The following is a 19,563-nucleotide window of genomic DNA, read 5'->3' on the forward strand; positions in this document are numbered from 1 at the left end:
CATTTTACTATAAGCTGCCTTGAGCACCATATTTAGTTAAAAGGTAGGATATAAAGTAATAAACTTACGATATTGTTGTAAATCACAGGATATTTCCAGACTGATAGTGTACTGTGCTGCATTGTGACCCTTGTAAGGCAGCCCTCCCTGCACTGTCTGCTGAGCTTGACGGTCAAAGCAGGAAAGGATGAACTGTGTGACACTGATCTTGGTGCTTGTTTTCTGCTGGCCAAATGTATGCATTCATCTCTTCTCCTTTCAAGTGGAGTCTATTGAGGAAGTGGAGTTACAGAAACTTCAGTTGTTTCCTAGCTGGCAAAGAAGCATTAGAATCTAAACCTTCTTGGTTCAGAGGCAAGGCGTTCCCATAGAGCTTATCCTTGCCTTTGAATGTTCTCTTGTGAGTATGCTGGTGTCACCTATTGTCAGTGGATTTTTTGATTTTTACAGTTTTGGGTATGGAGGATATAATACTGATTTTTAAGCACACCAAAGAAACCTGTACTTAGGTAGCTGGACAGCATTGATTTACTGATTGTGAAAACATATTGAGAGAAATCCTATCTCTGTTTAGCAGGCAAAATTGTCCATACCATTTTAAGAGTATGCTCAGTTATTGGCACCTCTTTCTGCAGAGCATGTGTGATGGAAAATCAGTACTCCACTGGGTGGAGCAGGAGCTATAGTTGTTGGGTGGCTCGATAGGAGCAGTTGCATTACATGACTGGAGACTAAAATTAAATGAACTGGAAAAATTAGTTTGTGAACATGGGCATATATTTGCACTTGCAAACGTGTGTTACCCAATGCTGTTTTAAGATCCTTATTAAATTATAGGGTTCTTATTGCTATTTATCTAAAAGAGTATAGTTTTTGATTAAAAGTTGTCACAGGAGATATAGGCAGATACAGTTGTTGTAGTAAAGGCAAGAATAGCATATTATGTTACGATTCCTCATGGGGGTGTGATTGGCTAGCTGGATTTTTTCCTGAATACTACTGCAGAGTTGCATGGATGTTTGGAGTCTAATTTTGATTTAGCAAAACAATGCTTCTGCAGTTGGTGTAATACATTTTTCAAATTAAGGGGGACATAATAGTGGTGACATAATAGTAGACAATTATGTCTTGGTTTAATCCATTCTCTCTTCTCAACTGTTCATTGCTGATTTTTAATCTATTTCACTGGATTTTTATGGTACCTCCTTGCTTCTTTCTCCCTTCCAGCATTACAAGAGTGCCAGTGGTGAAGTAGTAAGATAAAGCTGTGGGATTTAGATCGTGTTGCATTAGGGTATGCTATCAATAACTTTTTGTTAATGGTTCTCATGCTTCCCTACAGTCCATCGTATATTATTGAAGGCCATGGTGAGGCTCTATTCTCTGTGGGAACTTGGAGCAACTTCAGGAGCAGTAGAGGAATGGACTAGGGATTGAGTGTGGGACTTATACTGGTGCACCCTCAGAATGTTCTGGGGCTCAGCTTGAGCTGCCCACTGTTCAACTGAAAGGAGTGCTTAGAAGATAAAGCAAGAGCATGTGTTCCTCAAACAACCGAATTGGCTTTTGGATGAATAGCTTTGATTTGTGGAAACTGCAGCTGGTGTAAATTGATTCAGTTATTGTTGCTGACAATGCATCTGTTTTGAGTAAATTAATTATCTTTTTCAGTTAGCAGACTGGAAGAGAGGGAAGCAGAACTGAAGAAGGAATACAATGCTCTTCATTCAAGACACACAGAGGTAACAAACTAGTTATTCTTTTGAGTATTTGAGACTACAGATGTGTAGACCAACTTTCCACATCTAGTATCTTCCCAGTGGTCCTGATCATTGGCTGTGCTGACTGGGACTAGTTGGAATTGGAGCCCCAAATATTTTGAGGGTGCCAGTTTGGAGAAGGCTGGTATAGACAGATATGCTTCAGGGAGTAGAAGAATAAGGAAATTAAAATAACTTCTGTACTGATTTTTGCAGAAGGTCCTTTTGGACTTTTTTGTCCTGGTCTTGTGGAAGTTTATTGTTGTGTCCCAGGTTTATTTTTAAATCCTTTATATTAATTGATGTGGTAAGAAGTAATAATAATTTTATATAATCTATTATGTGTTTTATATTGCTATTTTGATTAGCTAGTCCTTCACAAATATGGAAGGGGACTGGTCAGAAGCAAAAGGTACTTAAAGAGAAATATTGTCTGAAGGACTAGCTATGGCAGGAATGAGGGGTACTGTGTCCCTCCAGATCTTGCTAGGCTCTAGTTCCCATCATTTTCAACCATCATAACCAGTGCTTAGGGATGATGGAACTTATAGTCCAGTTATACCGGAGGTAGAGGCACAGTTCTTCCACCCCTGACTTTCAGGGAAGATGAAGAAATGCAGAAATGGAAATGCCTAAGTGCTGCCTTGCATACACGGATTCCCCTCTGCAAATGGCTTTCCATTTTTATGTTAATATGCTGAGGGAAACCATGAATTTCCCTTGTCATATATGCTTCTGCCCTTAGAGTTACTTTAGATGGAATTTTACTGTCTTAATAGCTTCAGCTAATAGAGGGTAGACAAATAAAATTTTTATAAGTTACCGTCTGAGTGTGTAGGTGGCTTCATCTGACACACTAAGCAACTCTGCATTTAAGCTATGCCGTGTGAGTTGTTCATGGAGCAACCATAGTGTGCCCAACAGATGATCAGACTCACGGGTTGTTCTTCTGTTCAGTCAACTAACTAGTATACCAGTGTTCTTTGTTATGTCATCATCATGTTTCTTTTCAGCATTGCCCTTTTATGTACTGCGTTGTTTAATTTTCAGAGCCTCAAAAATGTACATTTTTTTCTTATTAGCCCTACAAAATTTCACAGCTGTTTTTGTAATTTTATTATTATTGTCAGTCATTCATAAATGCGCTCTTATGGCTTCCTGATATAGTCTTGCCTATTCAATTTCTTTGTATGTTTCAGCTGTCATAGGGTTCTTAGAATAGAATAGATAACATACATGAAAACTGACGTGGAAAGACTGCATAGAGGCTAATTTGCACCTGTTTGCAGTCGTGTCTTGTTTGAAAGCACCATGTTGGGGATCCCCAATGTAGCATCTGTCGGCACTTCTATTGGTGTACATGAACGGGTCCCCGGTATGGTGCTGGCTTGTTCATTTTATTATTTTTTAAAAAATCAATGTAAATGCATGGTTTTGTATGAAATGCTACAATTTTTAGCAAATATGCATAAGCATCAACAAAAATGGATCAAATACTCAAGTTTCTATTTGAAATTGGCATTTTATATCACCTGTTCATATATCAAAAACCTTGAAGGTCCTCAATCCATTCATTGCATTGTAGGTGGTGAGTGTCTACCCTTCCAGTTTTGTAACAGTCTTCTAGCTGTCAGAAGGACACAAGAATCTATCTCCACTTCCATTTATTAATTTCTGAAACAAGTCAGTAATTTACAAATTTGTGTATCAGTGGAATCGCTATTCCAGTACAAAATTCATTGGTGTAACAGACTCCTTTCCAAAAGAAGCAACTGCTGGGTATTGTAAAAGCATACTTTTAAAAGAAGCGTGTACTGTATTGCCCTGCTAGCAGTTAGCTGAACTGAACAATCTCTTCTTAAGGAGACATTGTGTTATTCAATGGTCAGAAAACATGATTTTGCTGAATAATAAAATTCAGCCTAACACCCATACATGGAACAGCTAGAAGCTGAGGTGGCAGTCCCCTGACCAGGCATTTTGTGGTGGTGTCCAGAGTAGTTTTTCAAATTCTCAGATGTGCCCATGGGTTCAAAAAAGGTTGGAGACCCCTATTTAATGTGCAATATAGGTTAGATGGCACTGTGTCCTGAATCTCTTACCTCCATTATATTGATTGTACTACCTGAAGTTCAGAGCATTGCTGAGGTTCAGATGTGCAGTAAGTTTCTACAGTGTCCAAACATGCACAAGCTTCAAGCTTGCATTCTCCCCTCTCCTGGCTTGTGTATTAAAAGTTGAGAGTGAGAACTCCTGCTTTTCATTTTAAAGATTCCACCATTTCCTGAATTCAAACATCATACAAAAGCCAAAGGCAGAAACATTTAATCTCCTTCTAGGGCATATTAAACAAGGAGTGTAGCAGGAGAAGGATACAGACTTTATGCAGACTCCCCCTCATAATAGAGGGCCTCTGCTGACCTAGGTTATCCTGCACTGAAGCTGGCAAGTGGGTGGGTGGGTGGTGGTGGGGAGCTCTGCAGTGTTGCAAGGCAAGTTGTCACCCAGTGCTGCTCCTGCCGTCACCTTGCTGGGGTCTGACCTTGCCTGTGGGTCTTCTAACTGGCCTTCTTACAGACTCAGGTCCACCAAAGTGTGACCCCATTTCCAGCTGCAACAGCTCTGGGAAAGCTCAGTGGGGGTGGGGCTGCTGCCGAAGGGGCAATGCCAAAAGGGGTCATTCCATCTGGGGGAGCCATCTTGGGGTTTTGAGATGGCTTCTCCCTCTGCTTTCAAAGGAGAGGCTGAAGGGTGGCTTGCAGAGCTGCCCGCTAGAGGTATTGTGAAAAAATAATGGCAGCCTGTGACAGTAAAAATGTGTGTCTCAAAGAAGTAGCACAAGGTTGGAAGTCAGGGACTGTCATCACAGTTACACAGGGCAGAAGGAGACACACGATAGTGATGGAAGGTACAGTAAAAATGTGTTGACTGCCTCCCACATTGTCTCATAATTCAAATAAGCTGGATGGCCCTGGCAACAGACCTCCTGGGTTGAAGCTGCTGCTGCTGCTGAATGCTAAAACTGCTAATCAGCGCTTGGTCCCCGATGATCATGCTGTATCAGAGACCTGGTTGGGTGTAGCTGGGGAGAGGGGTTAGCCTCTCCTAGCTCTGCCTACCAGGGTTTTCTGTCAAGCAACAGGCTGAGGGGCGGGGGAGGCAGGGAGGTGGAGTGGCAGTGATTTGTCAGAATTCTTTCCCCCTGCCCATGTTCCCTGTCCCATAGGCTTCTGACTCAGGTGTATCTATTTGAAGGTGGGTTCCTGGGATAGAGTAGGGATTTTGTTGATGGATACACTATCCTGCTGCTCAACGGTTTTCCATTCTGTGCTAGCTGGGGTAATGTCAGAGTTGGTGTTAGAGACTGCTTGGCTTATCATGCTGAAACATTTGAATATCCATGCCAAAACTTCTGGTCAGGCATGGCTCAGGACTTCATGTCCACCATGATAACTATGGGTCTGTTCCAGATGGTTATTGGTCTCAGCCATTTTACTGGATGCTTGCTGGATCTCATTTTGTGTGCTAGATGGGATAATAGTGATCTGAATGTGAAGGAGCTCTCTGTCGTTCCATTGCCATGCACAGATCGCTGTCTGGTAGGTAGGGTTTAGATTTGCTGGTGTTCAGAACCTGTGGAGGGCTGGTTAAGATGGTCCTTCTGAGGAGGCTGATGGAGCCAAATGGTTTCCTGATGGTTCTTTGGGATTTTCCTTTTGCCTCAGCAGTCAATTCTGCTGAAACCTTGGACAATCTCTGGAATGCGGAGATAACTAGAGTGGTGGACACCTGACTCCTGAGTACCCACTTTGTTTTGGGCTTTGGTGTCGCCAGTATGCTGAAGGCACCCAAGTCTATCTCTCCTTTCCATCTCACTCTGAGGAAGCTGCATTAGTTCTGAATCAATGTCTGTCAGCAATAATGAACTGGATGAAGGTGAACAAATTGAAGCTTAATCCAGACAAGACAGAGGTGCTCCTGGTCAATTGGAAGGTGCATCAAAGTATAGTAATTCAGCCTGTGCTGGATAAGGTTACATTCCTGAAAACACAGGTATGCAGCTTGGATGTACTTCTGAACTCAGCCCTGAGCCTGCATGCCCAGGCTTTGACAGTGGCCAGGAGTACATTTGCACAGGTAAAACTAGTGTGCCATCTGTGCCCATGCTTGGAGCTGTCTGATTTGGCCACAGTGATCCAAGCCTTAGTTACATCCTGTTGGGATTACAGTAATGTGCTCTATGTGGGCTGCCTCTGCAGAGTGTTTAGAAACGTGAGCTGGTGTGAGATTGCTAACTGTAGCTGGCTGCAGGAGGCATGCTTTGTTGAAACAGCTAAACTGGTTCCCAGTCTGAAGTGCTGGTGCTGACTAATAATGCCCTGTATGGCTCAGGTTGAGGCTATCTGAAAGATAGTATTCTCCCTTATGAGCCTGCCCCTGCTTCAAGATCTTCTGAAGAGGCCTTTCTCTTGGTCCCACCATCCTCGCAGGCACACTTGATGCGAGAGCTTTCTGAGCGGCTGTCCCAGTTTCCTTGCTAGGGCTGCTAGGTTGGCACCCTTCCTGCAATGCTGCCACAGTCGGGCAAAATTCTTTTTGTTCCTGCAGGCATTTAGCAATGGTTTGGGCCTGTGAGGTTGTGTTGGACGAGCTGCTATTCTTTTACATTGTTTTAGTGTATTTAATTTGGGTATTTTAAATACACTAAAATTTGATACTCTACTGATTTATTTTTGATACTCTACTGATTTTTTTGATACTCTACTGATTTTTTTGTATTTTTAACTTTTTAATATTTTTGAATGTTCTAATTGTACAAGGTTTTTTCTGATGCTGTGAGCCTCCTTGAGGCCCAGCAGGGTGAATAGGTGGGATATAAATAAATATAACACCAACAGAAACTGCTTTGGTAGAAAGAAGCCATAGTTTCCTGTTACTCTTGAACCTAACCAGAAGTCTCACTCTGTATGCCAGGATTTACAACCATTTTAATTTTTTTTGTTACTTGGCTCTTCCAACAAGTGCAATTGGATTTATTAACCAAAATCTGAATGCTTGTAGTGAGATCTGAGCCTGGGGCTTTCATTTGCTTCTCTCAAACAAGCCAAAATTGTAAATGAAAGCTTATGAACTCTGGCTTGTCTCTTAGCAACAAATCAGGAGCTCAGTGTAATGGTAAGATTTCAACTTTTCATTAGTTTACTTAATAGTACAAAGAACTAAAGTGGCACCAAATTTAATTTTTGGGGTATCATGAAATGGAAACACGCCTGATTTTGTATTTTCTATTTTTGCAAACGTTGACTGGCATTATTCATATTCATATCAACCAGTCTATTTCACAATATTCAGCGAGGCACCTAAGAATAAGCCCTAGCTGGGCAATTTGAAAAGGTTCAGGAGTAAAACCTAAAGAGCTGCCCAGGGAGCTTTGGAGATTAGCTGCTATAGGAATATAATTAATAATAATAACTGCTTTTTAACCCTGCAGCTGAGTCCTGTAGCCATAATTGGGCAGTCCAAAATGACCGTTTGGCACTGAAATTTGTCAAAAAACCACTATGGAAACTTATAAAGCATGAATTTAATTTGATTTCAAGCTCAAGTTGTCTATTTTAAGCATATGTAGTTATTTGGCACTGTAATTTGGCAGTGAATTGCTGATTTTTTTTTGCTGCTGGTGTGCTACCGAATTTCTGCATGGGCTACATGTTGCTCACATATCTTAGAGTATGTTAAGAACTACCAACATGTGCAGTCATACAATCTCTAGTCTAAATTTCTACAGCTTATGTGCAAAAATACATTTAGGACTTGATACAACTATACCTAATGTGTTTCAAGCTGTCAGAATATTTATGAATATTTATGCTTGTCAGGTTCATGCATACTCTGAAACAAAAATAAATCTGTGCCATGTGGACACATATTCTGCTGTGTTGAAACTTACCAAAACAAGCAAGAATCCATATTTGTGTTTGTTAGATTTATATCCCACTTTTTCTTATGAATGTAAAGTGGCTTGCATCATTCTTCTCCTGCAGCCCTTATCCCTTCAACAACAACTGTGAGAGGTAGATTGGGCTAAGAGTCTGTGACTGCCCAAAGTCACTCATTTTGGTTTATATATTTTTATTTTTAGTTTTCGGTATATGTCACATTGATCCTTTTGTCCTTTTAAGGGCTTTTGGTTTGAACAGCTCTTCGATCAGGTCTTGGATCAATATCTTGCTTTCAGCAGTATTCAGACTTCTAGCAGTCATAGACTTCTATGAAGTCAGCATAATTCTTAAATGAAAGAAACACTTGAAAAAAATATAGGATAGTGCCACTTTGTATTCATCTCTTAAAGAGTGTTCCTTAAAAATAGTACTGGATGGTAGGGAAGTACAGTGGTACCTTGGCTCACGAACGCCTTGGTTCATGAACAAATTGGGTCACGAACAAAAATTTCTGAAAAATTTTGGCTTGGGTCGCGAACACCGCTTTGGGTGGCAACCAAGATCGCAGCCATTCCCCCACCCCCACCCCGAGTGGGGAGATGGCCACGATCCCAGTTGCTTTCGTGCAGGAAAGGGGTTTCTGATCAGAGGTGTGCTGCTGCAGGAAAGATGGGAGTAGCAAAGCAGAGCCACGGGGGACATGGCTGAGATTTCACCTGTCTTTCCTGCAGGAGGGCACCTCTGATCAGGCACGCCTTCCCTGCACGAACGGAACTGCAATCGCAGCCATCTCCCCACCCCCAGCGTATCGTTTCGCCCATCTCTCCCCCCCCCAGTGCACCCGCAATCACACCCATCTCTCCCCCCCACCCCCCAGCACACTGGGATGACGGGCGCCTGCAGGGATGACAGGTGCGATCTCGGTCATGCTGGGGGGGGGGGCGGTGCGGGGAGATGGCTGCAATCTTTGTTGTTGTCACTTTGCTTCATATTTTTCTGATTTAAAAATGGTTACAAAACGGATTAACCTTATTTACATTGAATCTTATGGGGAAATTAAACTTGGCTCACAACCAATTTGGGTCACAACCAGAGTCCTGGAATGGATTAAGTTCATGAGCCAAGGTACCACTCTACTTAAATATTAAAAAGTTGTGAAAAATGTTTGTATTCTTTGGTAATAACTGTGGCTCTTTCCTCCTGGGTACCATTAAGTCTTTCTTAAATATGTAATGTTGAACGACCTGAAAACAAATCTTGGAATAATCAGAATGGACATAGGAAAAAATACAAGATACTTGAAGGTAAGTATTAAGCTTGAAAGCTGGAATGAGTGTACATAGATCTTTTGCTTCACACAGTTAAACTAGTAATAAAGATTTGGTTCTGGTCATTTCTTGTTCTGCCTCAAGGAAGTCGTGTGGGAATTTATTTTTATTCCTGCTTAACTTGTAAAGTGGCTCACAAATGGCTCAATATAATTCTGGATGGAGCTGGTAACGGGCACTGTACATTAATAAAAATGAAATATAGGACCTATCCCAAGATTATAAACTAAAAGTCAAGACACATGTGAAAGTGAGTAGAAAGAAATGCATGTGTGAATAAAGAAAATCGTTCACAGCAGTCACTCCCAAAGGAAAATTGTATCTGCCCCTACATACACCATTGTTTAATCATGGCCACAGGGAACTGGAGGGACTTTACAGGAATACATACTGATATACTATTTTCCACATTCTGGCTCCTGTATTATCCCTCATATTAGCTTCTCTGCTCTACCTCCAAAAAGCACCTAAACAGGAAACACTGTTTTCTTAGACAATTTGAAGGGTATTTTTGCCGTTTAAATAAATGAGCTGGGCTTTGGGCATTCAGCTGTTGAAAGGGTGATACATTGAGGATGATGGGTGCCTGATAAATATACTGTCATGTTCTACATACTCAGAACGTGCATTTGTGAATTGGTGTCATGGAAAACTGCTCAGGATTTCCCACTCCCTTAGCCAACTGGGCTAAAAAATCCTGCCCAGCAACTCCCTGGTCCAAGAGACCCAAATCAGACACTGGATTCAGCACACGGCAACCCAAGTGTTGCGGGGAAAATGGATTTATTAAAAGGATAAAGTACATGAGTGGAGGATACTGAAACAGCTAAAAGGGGAACATGCCAAGGAATAAAAGTGAAGGGGAGGGAAAGGGTTAGGGTGAAGTAACAAACTTGAACCATGGGTTGTTAACTCTGAGCAAGCCACAGTTTACAGCCCTGCAACAGACAATGGAGTTTGTGTAGTGTTCTAGATGATTTGTTGCTCAGGGCAACAAGCCACCCTTGCTGTTGGGTAAGCCCTGCTGCTGAGAGTAACTATGTAAATCCTTCTGACATGTGACAAGCCTGGATACTGGGAAGAAATAATAGTTTTCTAGAGTTTCCCACAGGATTCTTGCCTAGCCCTACCTGACAATAACCAGAACTGAACCGGAGACCTTCAGCATGCAAAGTATATGGGCTACCACTGAGCTATAGCCTTCCCCAGTTATGTCTGTTCTTCACATACAGTTATGTGTAACTTCTCCCTGAAAGGTGTTGTAAAGAACACATATGTACACCCTGCCCATCAGAAGTAACCTTGAGAGGCAGGGAGTTTAAATGGAGCTTATTTCTATGCAATGTCCATTCCATCAGTTTCCGTGCCATTGCTCCTTATTTGCTCATTGCTTTAAAAGGCAGCTGAGGAATAATGTTGGGGCTGTGTTCAGAGTGAGGGGGCTGTGGATCAGGCCAGGGATGGTAGTGCTTGCTGTGCATATCAGCCTGGCAGAAAAGTGCCTGCTGTGTTAGATAGCAGCTTGGAATTGGAAGAAGTTGCATTCCAGCTACATGAGGTGAGTCATCCAGGGCCTTCCTGCTTTATAATAATGAGTGGAGATTTTGCAATGGTAGTGATGTCCAGAACACTGATCTGTGGGTCTGTGCTGTGGCTGGTCCTGCTGCAGAAAAATCCAGCCAGAACAAAGACCCAGCAAACACAGTATGTTTAGTTTCTTCACCACGCATAGGATGATATGCAGGTGAAATTGCGTAGGGTAAATACTTTATCAGAATATATTAGCACATTGATTAAAAATGTGCTATATAGCAACATGTCTCTTTTTCCAGTATCTATGGAACACCAGTAAAATTGTATTTGAACTCTGCAGGGTCTTTCTCAGGTCACTGTCTAAAGAAGTTAAATGTCCTTGTGGGGGAAAAACATTTTGTTCAGCTCTGATTAAAGTCAAGTTGAGAGCTTCCTGTTCTTTCTTGTAATAATCAAACATTCTTCCAGATGTCCACATACTTTAAAAAGAGTATATCCATTTTGTGACTATGTATTCTCCTTAATTACGATCATTCCTATATACCCAACATTTACTGATAGAACATCAAATACTTTCATGTTTGAAATGGGCTGTTTCAAAATCCATTCTTTCCACAGCTCAATGACAAACTGAATGCCGCTTCAGTCTGCTCTTCATGTATTGTTTTAGTCACCATTCCAATGCCATCAGTCATTTGCTGTCGGAAACAGACATTATCCCTTATGCCTCTTCTCTGTATAACAGTATAAATAAAATTTGTCATTAAGCCCATGAGGATTTATTATTTGTAAAGGAAAAGCCCAAAGCTTTTCTCAGTGGTGTGTTTTAGGTTTGGCGCTGCTCCAGGTTGTTATGTAGAGGACTACACAAGGACTGGGACTGATGGATTTGGGTCATGACTCAAAAGGACAATTCCGGCACAAACATAAGGGATGCAGGTTGTGCTCCGTCCTGTTGTGTACTTTTCCTGCAGCTTCCATTTTATGCCTCTGAAGAGGAAAAGACTGAGGCATGTCACATTTTCACTAGGCAACTCTACCATGAGTTGTGTTGATATGCACCCTCCCACCCCAATACAGTCCCCAAGAACTGGAAAGTGTAAGGTGTTCCAGGGCTTGGTGGAGGAGGTCACAGCCTCTGGCCAGCCACATCAGGGATGTGTGTGACCTCGGGTCATAGGTATGATGGTGGATTGTTGGAGGAAGACATGACTCAGTGGTTCAGAGTCAGAATTATCTATTACTCTCTGATAACAGGGAGGCAGAAGAAATACAAAATTCTTACTGATGAAAGATAGAAGATTATACATTTACAACACTATTACAAGTTATACAAGATTCTCACTATATTGTTGGGTATCACTTGTGTACTTTATGACAATCCAGCAAGAAAGCAAGAAAGGGCTTGATGGAACTCATCCTAACAATTCCATTTTCTCCTAAGCACCCCCCCACCCCAGTTTTTCACTATGCCTTTTTTTTCCCCCCCCCCCCCCCGAGACTATGGAATAGAATGGATGGCCGAATCTAGACTCTGGAGCCACATGTAGCTCTTTGAATTTATTTTGCGGCTTGCTACCTGTGGGCACCCACTTGCGGTTCTGTGGTTCTCAAGCATCTGACATTTTCCATATGTGACTCTTCTGTTGAACGAGTCTGGCCACCCCTGCTATTGAAGGTATTTGGAAGTCCTCCGTTCTGGTGTTGCTGTTATATATCCTGAAAGGAAAAAACAGTTACCTTGGAAGCTAGACGAGAAAGTTCCTTAGCATGAATTCCTATTCTCCATGATACTTGAACAGCATTTTTTACACTCATACTGTGTGGAGACAACTTTTCTTAAGGCTGCCTCTTATCTCTGTTATGTGAAGCAACGGATGCTTCCTCCCTTACAGAGGAGCTGTTGTAAGATGCATGGCCCTGGTCCTTGTTCCAAAGGAATGTTTTCTGGGTAGGTGGGTCATCTGGACCACATTCTCTGATGTTCAGCCCCCAACTTAATGTCTCAGCACTTTGCCTGGGACCAGCATTGGTGTGGGCTCATTTTTTCTGTCGTGAAAGGGACTTTCATGCCAAACCCTCCCTGACAGAGCCACTAGAGGGGAGGATGCTCTTCTAGTCCATGCTTTGGCAGGGTGGCTTCCTTTTTCCTGCATCTTCTTCCATTGGGAAGGACACAGAATGGGCAAAACAAACATGGAGCATAATTTGAACTCCTTAACCTACTAGTTTAGGGGAATGTGTTCAAGGGAATCTCTGCTATTATCCCTGATTGGAGACATCAGGATAATGGTGATTCTGATTGGCACACAGGCCAGAGGTTTCCAATTCTTTTAACAAATGATGCTAAATTACAGCTTGCCAGCTATGTGGTGTGTGTGAACCGTGTATGTGGAGAGTCAAAACACACACAAAGATACCTTGCTGTATGGAAAAATGTGACTGGATGGGACAATGAGGGTCAGAGGGACCTGAAGAATGGTAAAACCTGACGTGCATGGTTAAAATTTCTTGGGTATGTTAATGTAAGAGCTAGGGTTGGCAGGGGGCATTGAGGTGAAGAGTATTGTGATGAGAATCAACTGTGAAGGCTGGGGGACAGCATATTTGTCACCAACACAAACTTCCTGATCCCGGCTGTGACTTTTTTCTGAAGAGAAAATTAAGGACAGCTATTGTGTTCATTTGCACTTTATTTTTGTTGCTTGAATATTGACGCTTGATGGTTTATAAAAGTTTCATTCAGCTATCATGGCTGCAAAAGGCACAGATTAAGTTGGTCTAGATGGATTTAGCTGAGGCATCAGGAGGTACATTCTGGAAGGTCATTGGAGATACTTATGCTTTTATTGAACTGCATTTCTTTAGGTTTGTCTTGCCTACTCTATGTTTCACAAGGAAATGCAGCATTTGGATATGGAATAATGCCTATGGTAACATGGTTTCAAAAATGGTCCTGGACAGAACAGGCTTAAATAAATGGTGGAAAGCATTGCACATATACAGCAAGGAATTATTGCAGATCACTTGGTTATCACCTGCCAAAATAATGTGTTTATGCACATTATTGTCATGTGCATAAACTTCTGAAATATATTTTTCTTGGTAAAACAATTTCAAGAGTGTTTCGAAGTTCTTCTCCTTTTGAGCCTGATTGAAGGGGGCGGGGTCAGGGGAGAGGGAGATTTCAAATTGCCAACTTGTTTGTGCAGTTGATTGAAAGGCACGGTGGGTGAGATACCACCTTGTAAGTGTGAATTACTGAAAAAAGAGCATTTCTTGCTGTTGAATATTGCACAGTTGCACATTAACACTGCTTGGACAACAGTAACAAATACTTATTTAGGTTAATTGAATTGAGACCAAGACATTCTTAGCATGTTGCTGTTCAAAGTGCTGATCAGATTATGTAAGGAAGAGTACAAGTGGCATCCACTGCAGCCATTCTTACATAGTTCTGTAGTATTACATTTATGCAGCCTGTGCTGTTTTTCATTTGTCTGGACAAAAAAGATACATTTCCAATACTTGTCTGGTGGAAATGAATCTCTGTAATGCTGAATGAGTGGAATGGTACATAGTATGGAGGCAGCATTGTGTTGCTGCATCTGAAGAAGGCAGAAGACCACATTGAAAGCACAGTTTTTCCCTATAACAGAATGCATAGGATTTCAGCAGAGGTTTTTTTGAGGGGAAGATGCAGAAAATTCACTGAAGTAGTATGAATTTTGCTCTTATGGCTTGTATTCTTCCCATGTTGGGGCCATGTGCCATAGCAAGTCAGCATAAGTATTTGGAGAATATAAAATATAATTGGTTGCTTTGAGAAATCAAATCCTAATATGCAGTGTATTTACTCTCAGATGACTGCATATGTCTTGCTAAAAGTGATATGGAAAAGTATATTGTAATTAACTATAAATCCTATGGCTATGCCACAGCTAATCATTTCAGTGCTTGGTGGACAAAAGTGTTCTGGTACATAAGATGATGAAGAATATTAAGTTCCTGTGAATGAAAACATTTTAATAAAGGATGCACTGGATTTTTTAAAAAAGTTACGCTTTCATGAAGAGTACCCCTTGCTCCAATAGATACTTAATAATAGCAATCTTTGAACTGAAATATAATACAGATACCCTTTCAATTGTGATAGTACTTTTTATGATGGTAAGTCATCCTGTGAGCCAATTTGGCAGAAAAGCAAGGTATTAACAAAGTGCAAAGCAAAGTTAGTAACTTCTATTATAACACAAAACAATTAGATGACAACAGCAAGCATCAAACTGTCATCCTCCATAAAAGACTTAAGACCCGGGGTGCATGATCAAATAATCCATGGTTAATAAACCCTGGGTTTGTTCCTGCTTGCTTCCCATTGTTTTAAATGACTCAAGAATGCCCTGTTCTTGGGTTGTTGTTATAAATGGAAACCTTGCACCCTGGATTATTTAGGGTTTGTTGTTAATGAGCATGTGGAGGCAGTGCTCTTAATTTGCCAGGACATGCCTATATCTTGCAGTGAGTTAACCCCTAACTAGCCATTATATGCATATGGAGTCTGCTATTCAGAAACACCTATTTGTGAATACTAATATGAATTGTGAATACCCTACTATTTACAAACACCTATTTCAAAACACCTATTTGAACCCTGCATACCTTGATAAGGCCAATGTGGCTGTCCTAAATGTTTAAGACCAATCCATAAGCACAATTTTGTGAATTAGGATGCTTCATTCACCCAGTTCAACAAAGGAAGGATCTGCTTAGTGTATCCTTGGCCTACAGTGATTGCATATATAATTTATTTTTATAGGAAAGTCTTGAGGTGGCCTTACAATCTTGGTTAAATTCTTTAACCAAGCTGAAGAAAGGATGGTGTAATTAATGCTTGCTTGGCAAAGGGAAAATTAATGCTTTGCTACCGAACTTCAGTGCCAATTGCTGCTTTTTCCGTTTGCCTAGCAAGTGTTGGCACTGGTTTAGGTGATCACAATGACATTAGCACTGGCACGGCAGGAGGTGCATTTGGCACCCTTGTATTGTACTTTTGTCACCAAGAAAAGACATTTTTATTTAACACTTGTTCTTAGTAGTTACCTTGATTTTATTATTTGATATCTGCTGCTTGCTTTGAATGCTATGGGCTTCTGTCCTATATATCATATTAATTTGATTTTATGTCATATATTGGATTTTATAGTTTTATTCTATTTATTGTTTTATCTACTTATGCTAACTGTCTTTACCCTCATTGTGAGCTGCCCAGAGAGCATTGTACGGGGCAGCATACAAATGCGATAAATAATATGCCAATGTAGTTAGTATTTTAATCTTCTAAAGTTTGGTACTATTAACTATATTGTATTTTATGTCTTTGCTTGTAAAGAATATCGAAAAGATTCCTGTTTTTGAAGATAGGATATATAAATGCTATTTTGTCTGTCAGTATGGTGGTGGTATATTGCTTTTTTAAATGAGTAAATGCTGAAAAGTTATTTTTGATGATATGCAGAATATGTTCAAATCATATTGACACTCAGATCAGCTAACTGTGCTTGCAAAACATTCCAGCATCATTGATATAACAACAATCCATGTTTAAGGATGCACATTACAGTTTATGATAAAGGTAAATGTGAGTTGTTCTGATTCCCTCTTAATTTGGCACTAAGACTTTGGGATTAACTTTTCATGTAGCTTAATCTGAAATGACCCTGAAGGCAGGAGAAAGGATCTTTTGGCATATTGAATTACTGTGGTGTGATATAATCTGATGTGATGGTATGTTTATTTGAAAATAGTTTAAACCCTGAAAGATACATTTGCACTGGTTAGTATTCTGTCATTACAGGTTCCTCTGTAGAAGAAGTTGTACTAAAATGCTGTCTATTCAAAATTCATATTTTTAATGTAAAAGTCTTATGTTTCTTCATAGTCAAAGAGGCTGTAATACTTTTTAAGTCTTTCAATATTCATGATATTTTAAGAAATATTGCTCTGTAATTTGCATCTGAGTCCTTTGTTCTTGTCATTCATAAGGTCTAGAAATGTATTTGTTTCTTCATTAACCCTCTTGGGAGAAAGACCAAGTATTTGGAATCTCTTTTCTTCGTCGTGGCCTCTGTGCATCACACATATGGGATGCTGCGCCTGCGCAATACCTAGGCCAGAAGATTAGAAAGCTAACGGTTTTTGGCGGGAAAACTCCACTCCCCTCCCCCTTCGTGGTATAAATAGAGCGGAGTGTCCTCCATTTTACTCAGTCTTTGCGACCGCCATTCGCTGTGCCTTGTGCCTGTTCGTCTCTCGCTATAGATCTGTGCCTCTTCGTTGTTTTTTCTCAAAAACCTTAAACTCCTCTTGCTCCAAGTTTGTCCTTCTTCTTGAATTCTCTTCTCTCTATATATATAAAAAAACAACAAAAATATTATCTTACCCTCTATATTGTCCTCTTTTCTTCATTTTTCTGCAATGGCTCAGCAGGTGGCATTCCGCAAATGTATTGAATGTGGATCTAAAATGTCGCAGGCCGATCCACATGATCTATGCCTCCTCTGCCTCGGCGAGGGGCATAGGACCGACAAATGCGGTCATTGCTTGGCGTTTACCAAGCAGGCGCAGAAGAACAGGGAGAATCATCTCAGGAAGCTCCTATGGGATCAGGCATTAATGCAGTCTGACCAACTGCTCCTACGGCCTGGTTCCTCTTTGTCCGCGCCTCCTCAGCGCTCTTCCTCCACTGTGAGTGCTCCGGCGAAGCGTCCTTCCTCAACTGCTGCCGATCCTCCACAGTGTCCTTCGGACGAAGGCGCTGCTTCTATGGAGGCTCAGTCGCTGCCTTCTCCCCCAGCTAAGAAATGGGAGAAGCGCAAGCATACCGGTCTGGATAAACCTTCCACCCATAAGAAGTTGAGGAAGGAGAAGGTGGATAAGCCCGCTCGCAAGAGCAAGAAACCTGATTGCCCAAAACACCGGGGCTCAGGTTCATCGGGCTTTTCGGTACCAATGGCTGCCACGGTACCAACCCCCTCGGGACCGGCCCTGCAACTCGTTATGCAGGTGACTCCACTGGGATCCCCCAGGCCACCCACTCGGCCTGAGAGCGTGCCTCCCCAGCAACAGGAGGAGCCGCTTCGGGAGTCCATCTCTGATGGTGAGATTAGAGACTCCCTGCCGAGGGACCACTCGCCAACACCCATGCCACCAACTGAACCTCATGTGGCCTCACCATTATCTCCCAGACGTCGCAGCCTTTCATCCGAACATCGAGATGAGAGTTGGTTGATCCCGGGATATGGTGCTCCCCCTGGCTGGGGTGGTTACCAGCCATATCCCTATTTTCCTCGGGATCATAGATCACCATTGGTCCTGAGGGACGTACCATCCACCTCCAGGTGTACGGAGACGAGGCACCCAACCTCCCCTGAAACCTCCTCCTCCTCAAGCGAAAACCGGCTGCGTTACATGGAAGACTCCGAGGATTCGAAGGTCAACTCCACATCCCCTGATGTGGCTGTTGTGTACCAAGGGCCTGCTTCACCCGACGAACCACATGTCTCTTTCACAGAGCTCATGTCCCGCTTAGTTCATTTGCTTGAAATCGAAGCTCATCAACAGCCAGGCCCCTCCACAGATTGGTTTTATGATGTCGTTCGGGGAGAACAGTCCGCATCCATAGCTCTGCCACTTATAACTACACTCCGCCAGGCTATGGTCCAGCCCTGGGACCAACCGGCCCAACCACAAGCTACCTCCCGCAGATATGAGGCCATGTATAGAGTTTGTGATGATGACATTCCCTTCCTGCTCCGTCACCCAAAACTGAACTCTCTTGTGGTTGAATCCTCCCAGGGCAGGGAGTCCAGGGGACATACCGCTCCTTGGGACAAGGAAGGGAGGAAAATCGATATCCTTGCGCGCTGAGTCTATTCGGCCTCTGGACTCAGCGTGCGTATATCTAACTACGAAGCGACACTGGCACGTTACCAGTACTCTATGATGCAGAAGCTGGATAATGTCGCTTCCTCCCTTCCAGACCACCAAGCGGACCTTGCCAGGGTTTTCATTAAGGAGGTGATACAGGTGGCAGTGCAACAGTTGTCTACCGCTCGTCATCATGTAGACACCGATTCAAGGGCCCTCGTCAATGCCATCTCGTTACGCCAACATGCGTGGCTGCACAGTTGTAATTTCCCTGATGAGATGAAGCGCAGAATTGAGGAAATGCCATTTGACGGTACCGGTCTGTTCCACCAGAAGACCGACCACAAATTAAAGGCGATTCACGAATCACGCCTAACTGCACGCCGCATGGAGCTCCCGCAAAAACGTAAGTGGCAGTGGCCTCGGTCTTCCTACCGGAACCAACCATACTATCCGCGCCAGCAAAACTACCCTCGCCAGCAATATCAACAATGGCAGCGTTGGAGACAGCAAACACAACAGCGTTTTTCCCAAGGCTGTGCCGTCGGCGATTCGATACCGATAAATGCCTACGTTGACGACTTGGGCGAACCATCCTCTCTTTCCCAACACCACCTTCCCTTCTCCCTTTTGGGGACCGGCTCCAGGGCCGACTCCCCATTTGGGAGTCCATTACATCTGATAGGTGGATGTTATCTATCATCCAGTTCGGATGTAGGACAGAATTCGATGTTATCCCTCCTTCGAGCCCGATCCGCTTCACACCTTCTTCATCGGTGCTATGCGATGAGGTTTTGCAGCTACTTCTCAAGGGAGCGATTCGACAATTGTCCTGCTCGGAAGGATTGCATGGATTCTATTCCAGATATTTTACGGTCCCGAAAAGGGACGGTGTTCTTCTTCCGATCCTGGACTTACGAACTCTTAATAAGTACATCAAACCAAGGAAGTTCCGGATGACCTCTTTGCAAAATATTCTTCCGTTATTGAAAAGAGAGGATTGGTTCGCCTCACTGGATTTAAAGGATGCTTATTTTCATATTTCCATGCATCCTTCACACAGACACTTTC

At 42.4% G+C, this 19,563-nt stretch overlaps 1 protein-coding gene across 4 annotated transcripts in view; it reads left to right on the forward strand.

The window, feature by feature from the left end:
* Window positions 1–19,563, forward strand: part of SPAG9 (sperm associated antigen 9) — a 111,108-nt gene that overhangs the window by 20,155 nt on the left and 71,390 nt on the right. For 3 of the 4 annotated variants that reach the window (XM_044419965.1, XM_044419967.1, XM_044419969.1), the window contains one exon: window positions 1,672–1,742. In XM_044419965.1, coding sequence (XP_044275900.1) covers window positions 1,672–1,742 — 71 coding nt within the window. Of the gene's footprint in view, window positions 1–1,671; window positions 1,743–9,269; window positions 9,275–19,563 lie in introns of those variants that run through there. The other variant, XM_044419968.1, reaches the window with a different exon arrangement.

This window comes from Varanus komodoensis, unplaced genomic scaffold (assembly GCF_004798865.1).
Source record: "Varanus komodoensis strain SLA01 unplaced genomic scaffold, ASM479886v1 scaffold11, whole genome shotgun sequence".
In the NCBI taxonomy this organism is placed as follows: Eukaryota; Metazoa; Chordata; class Lepidosauria; order Squamata; family Varanidae; genus Varanus; species Varanus komodoensis.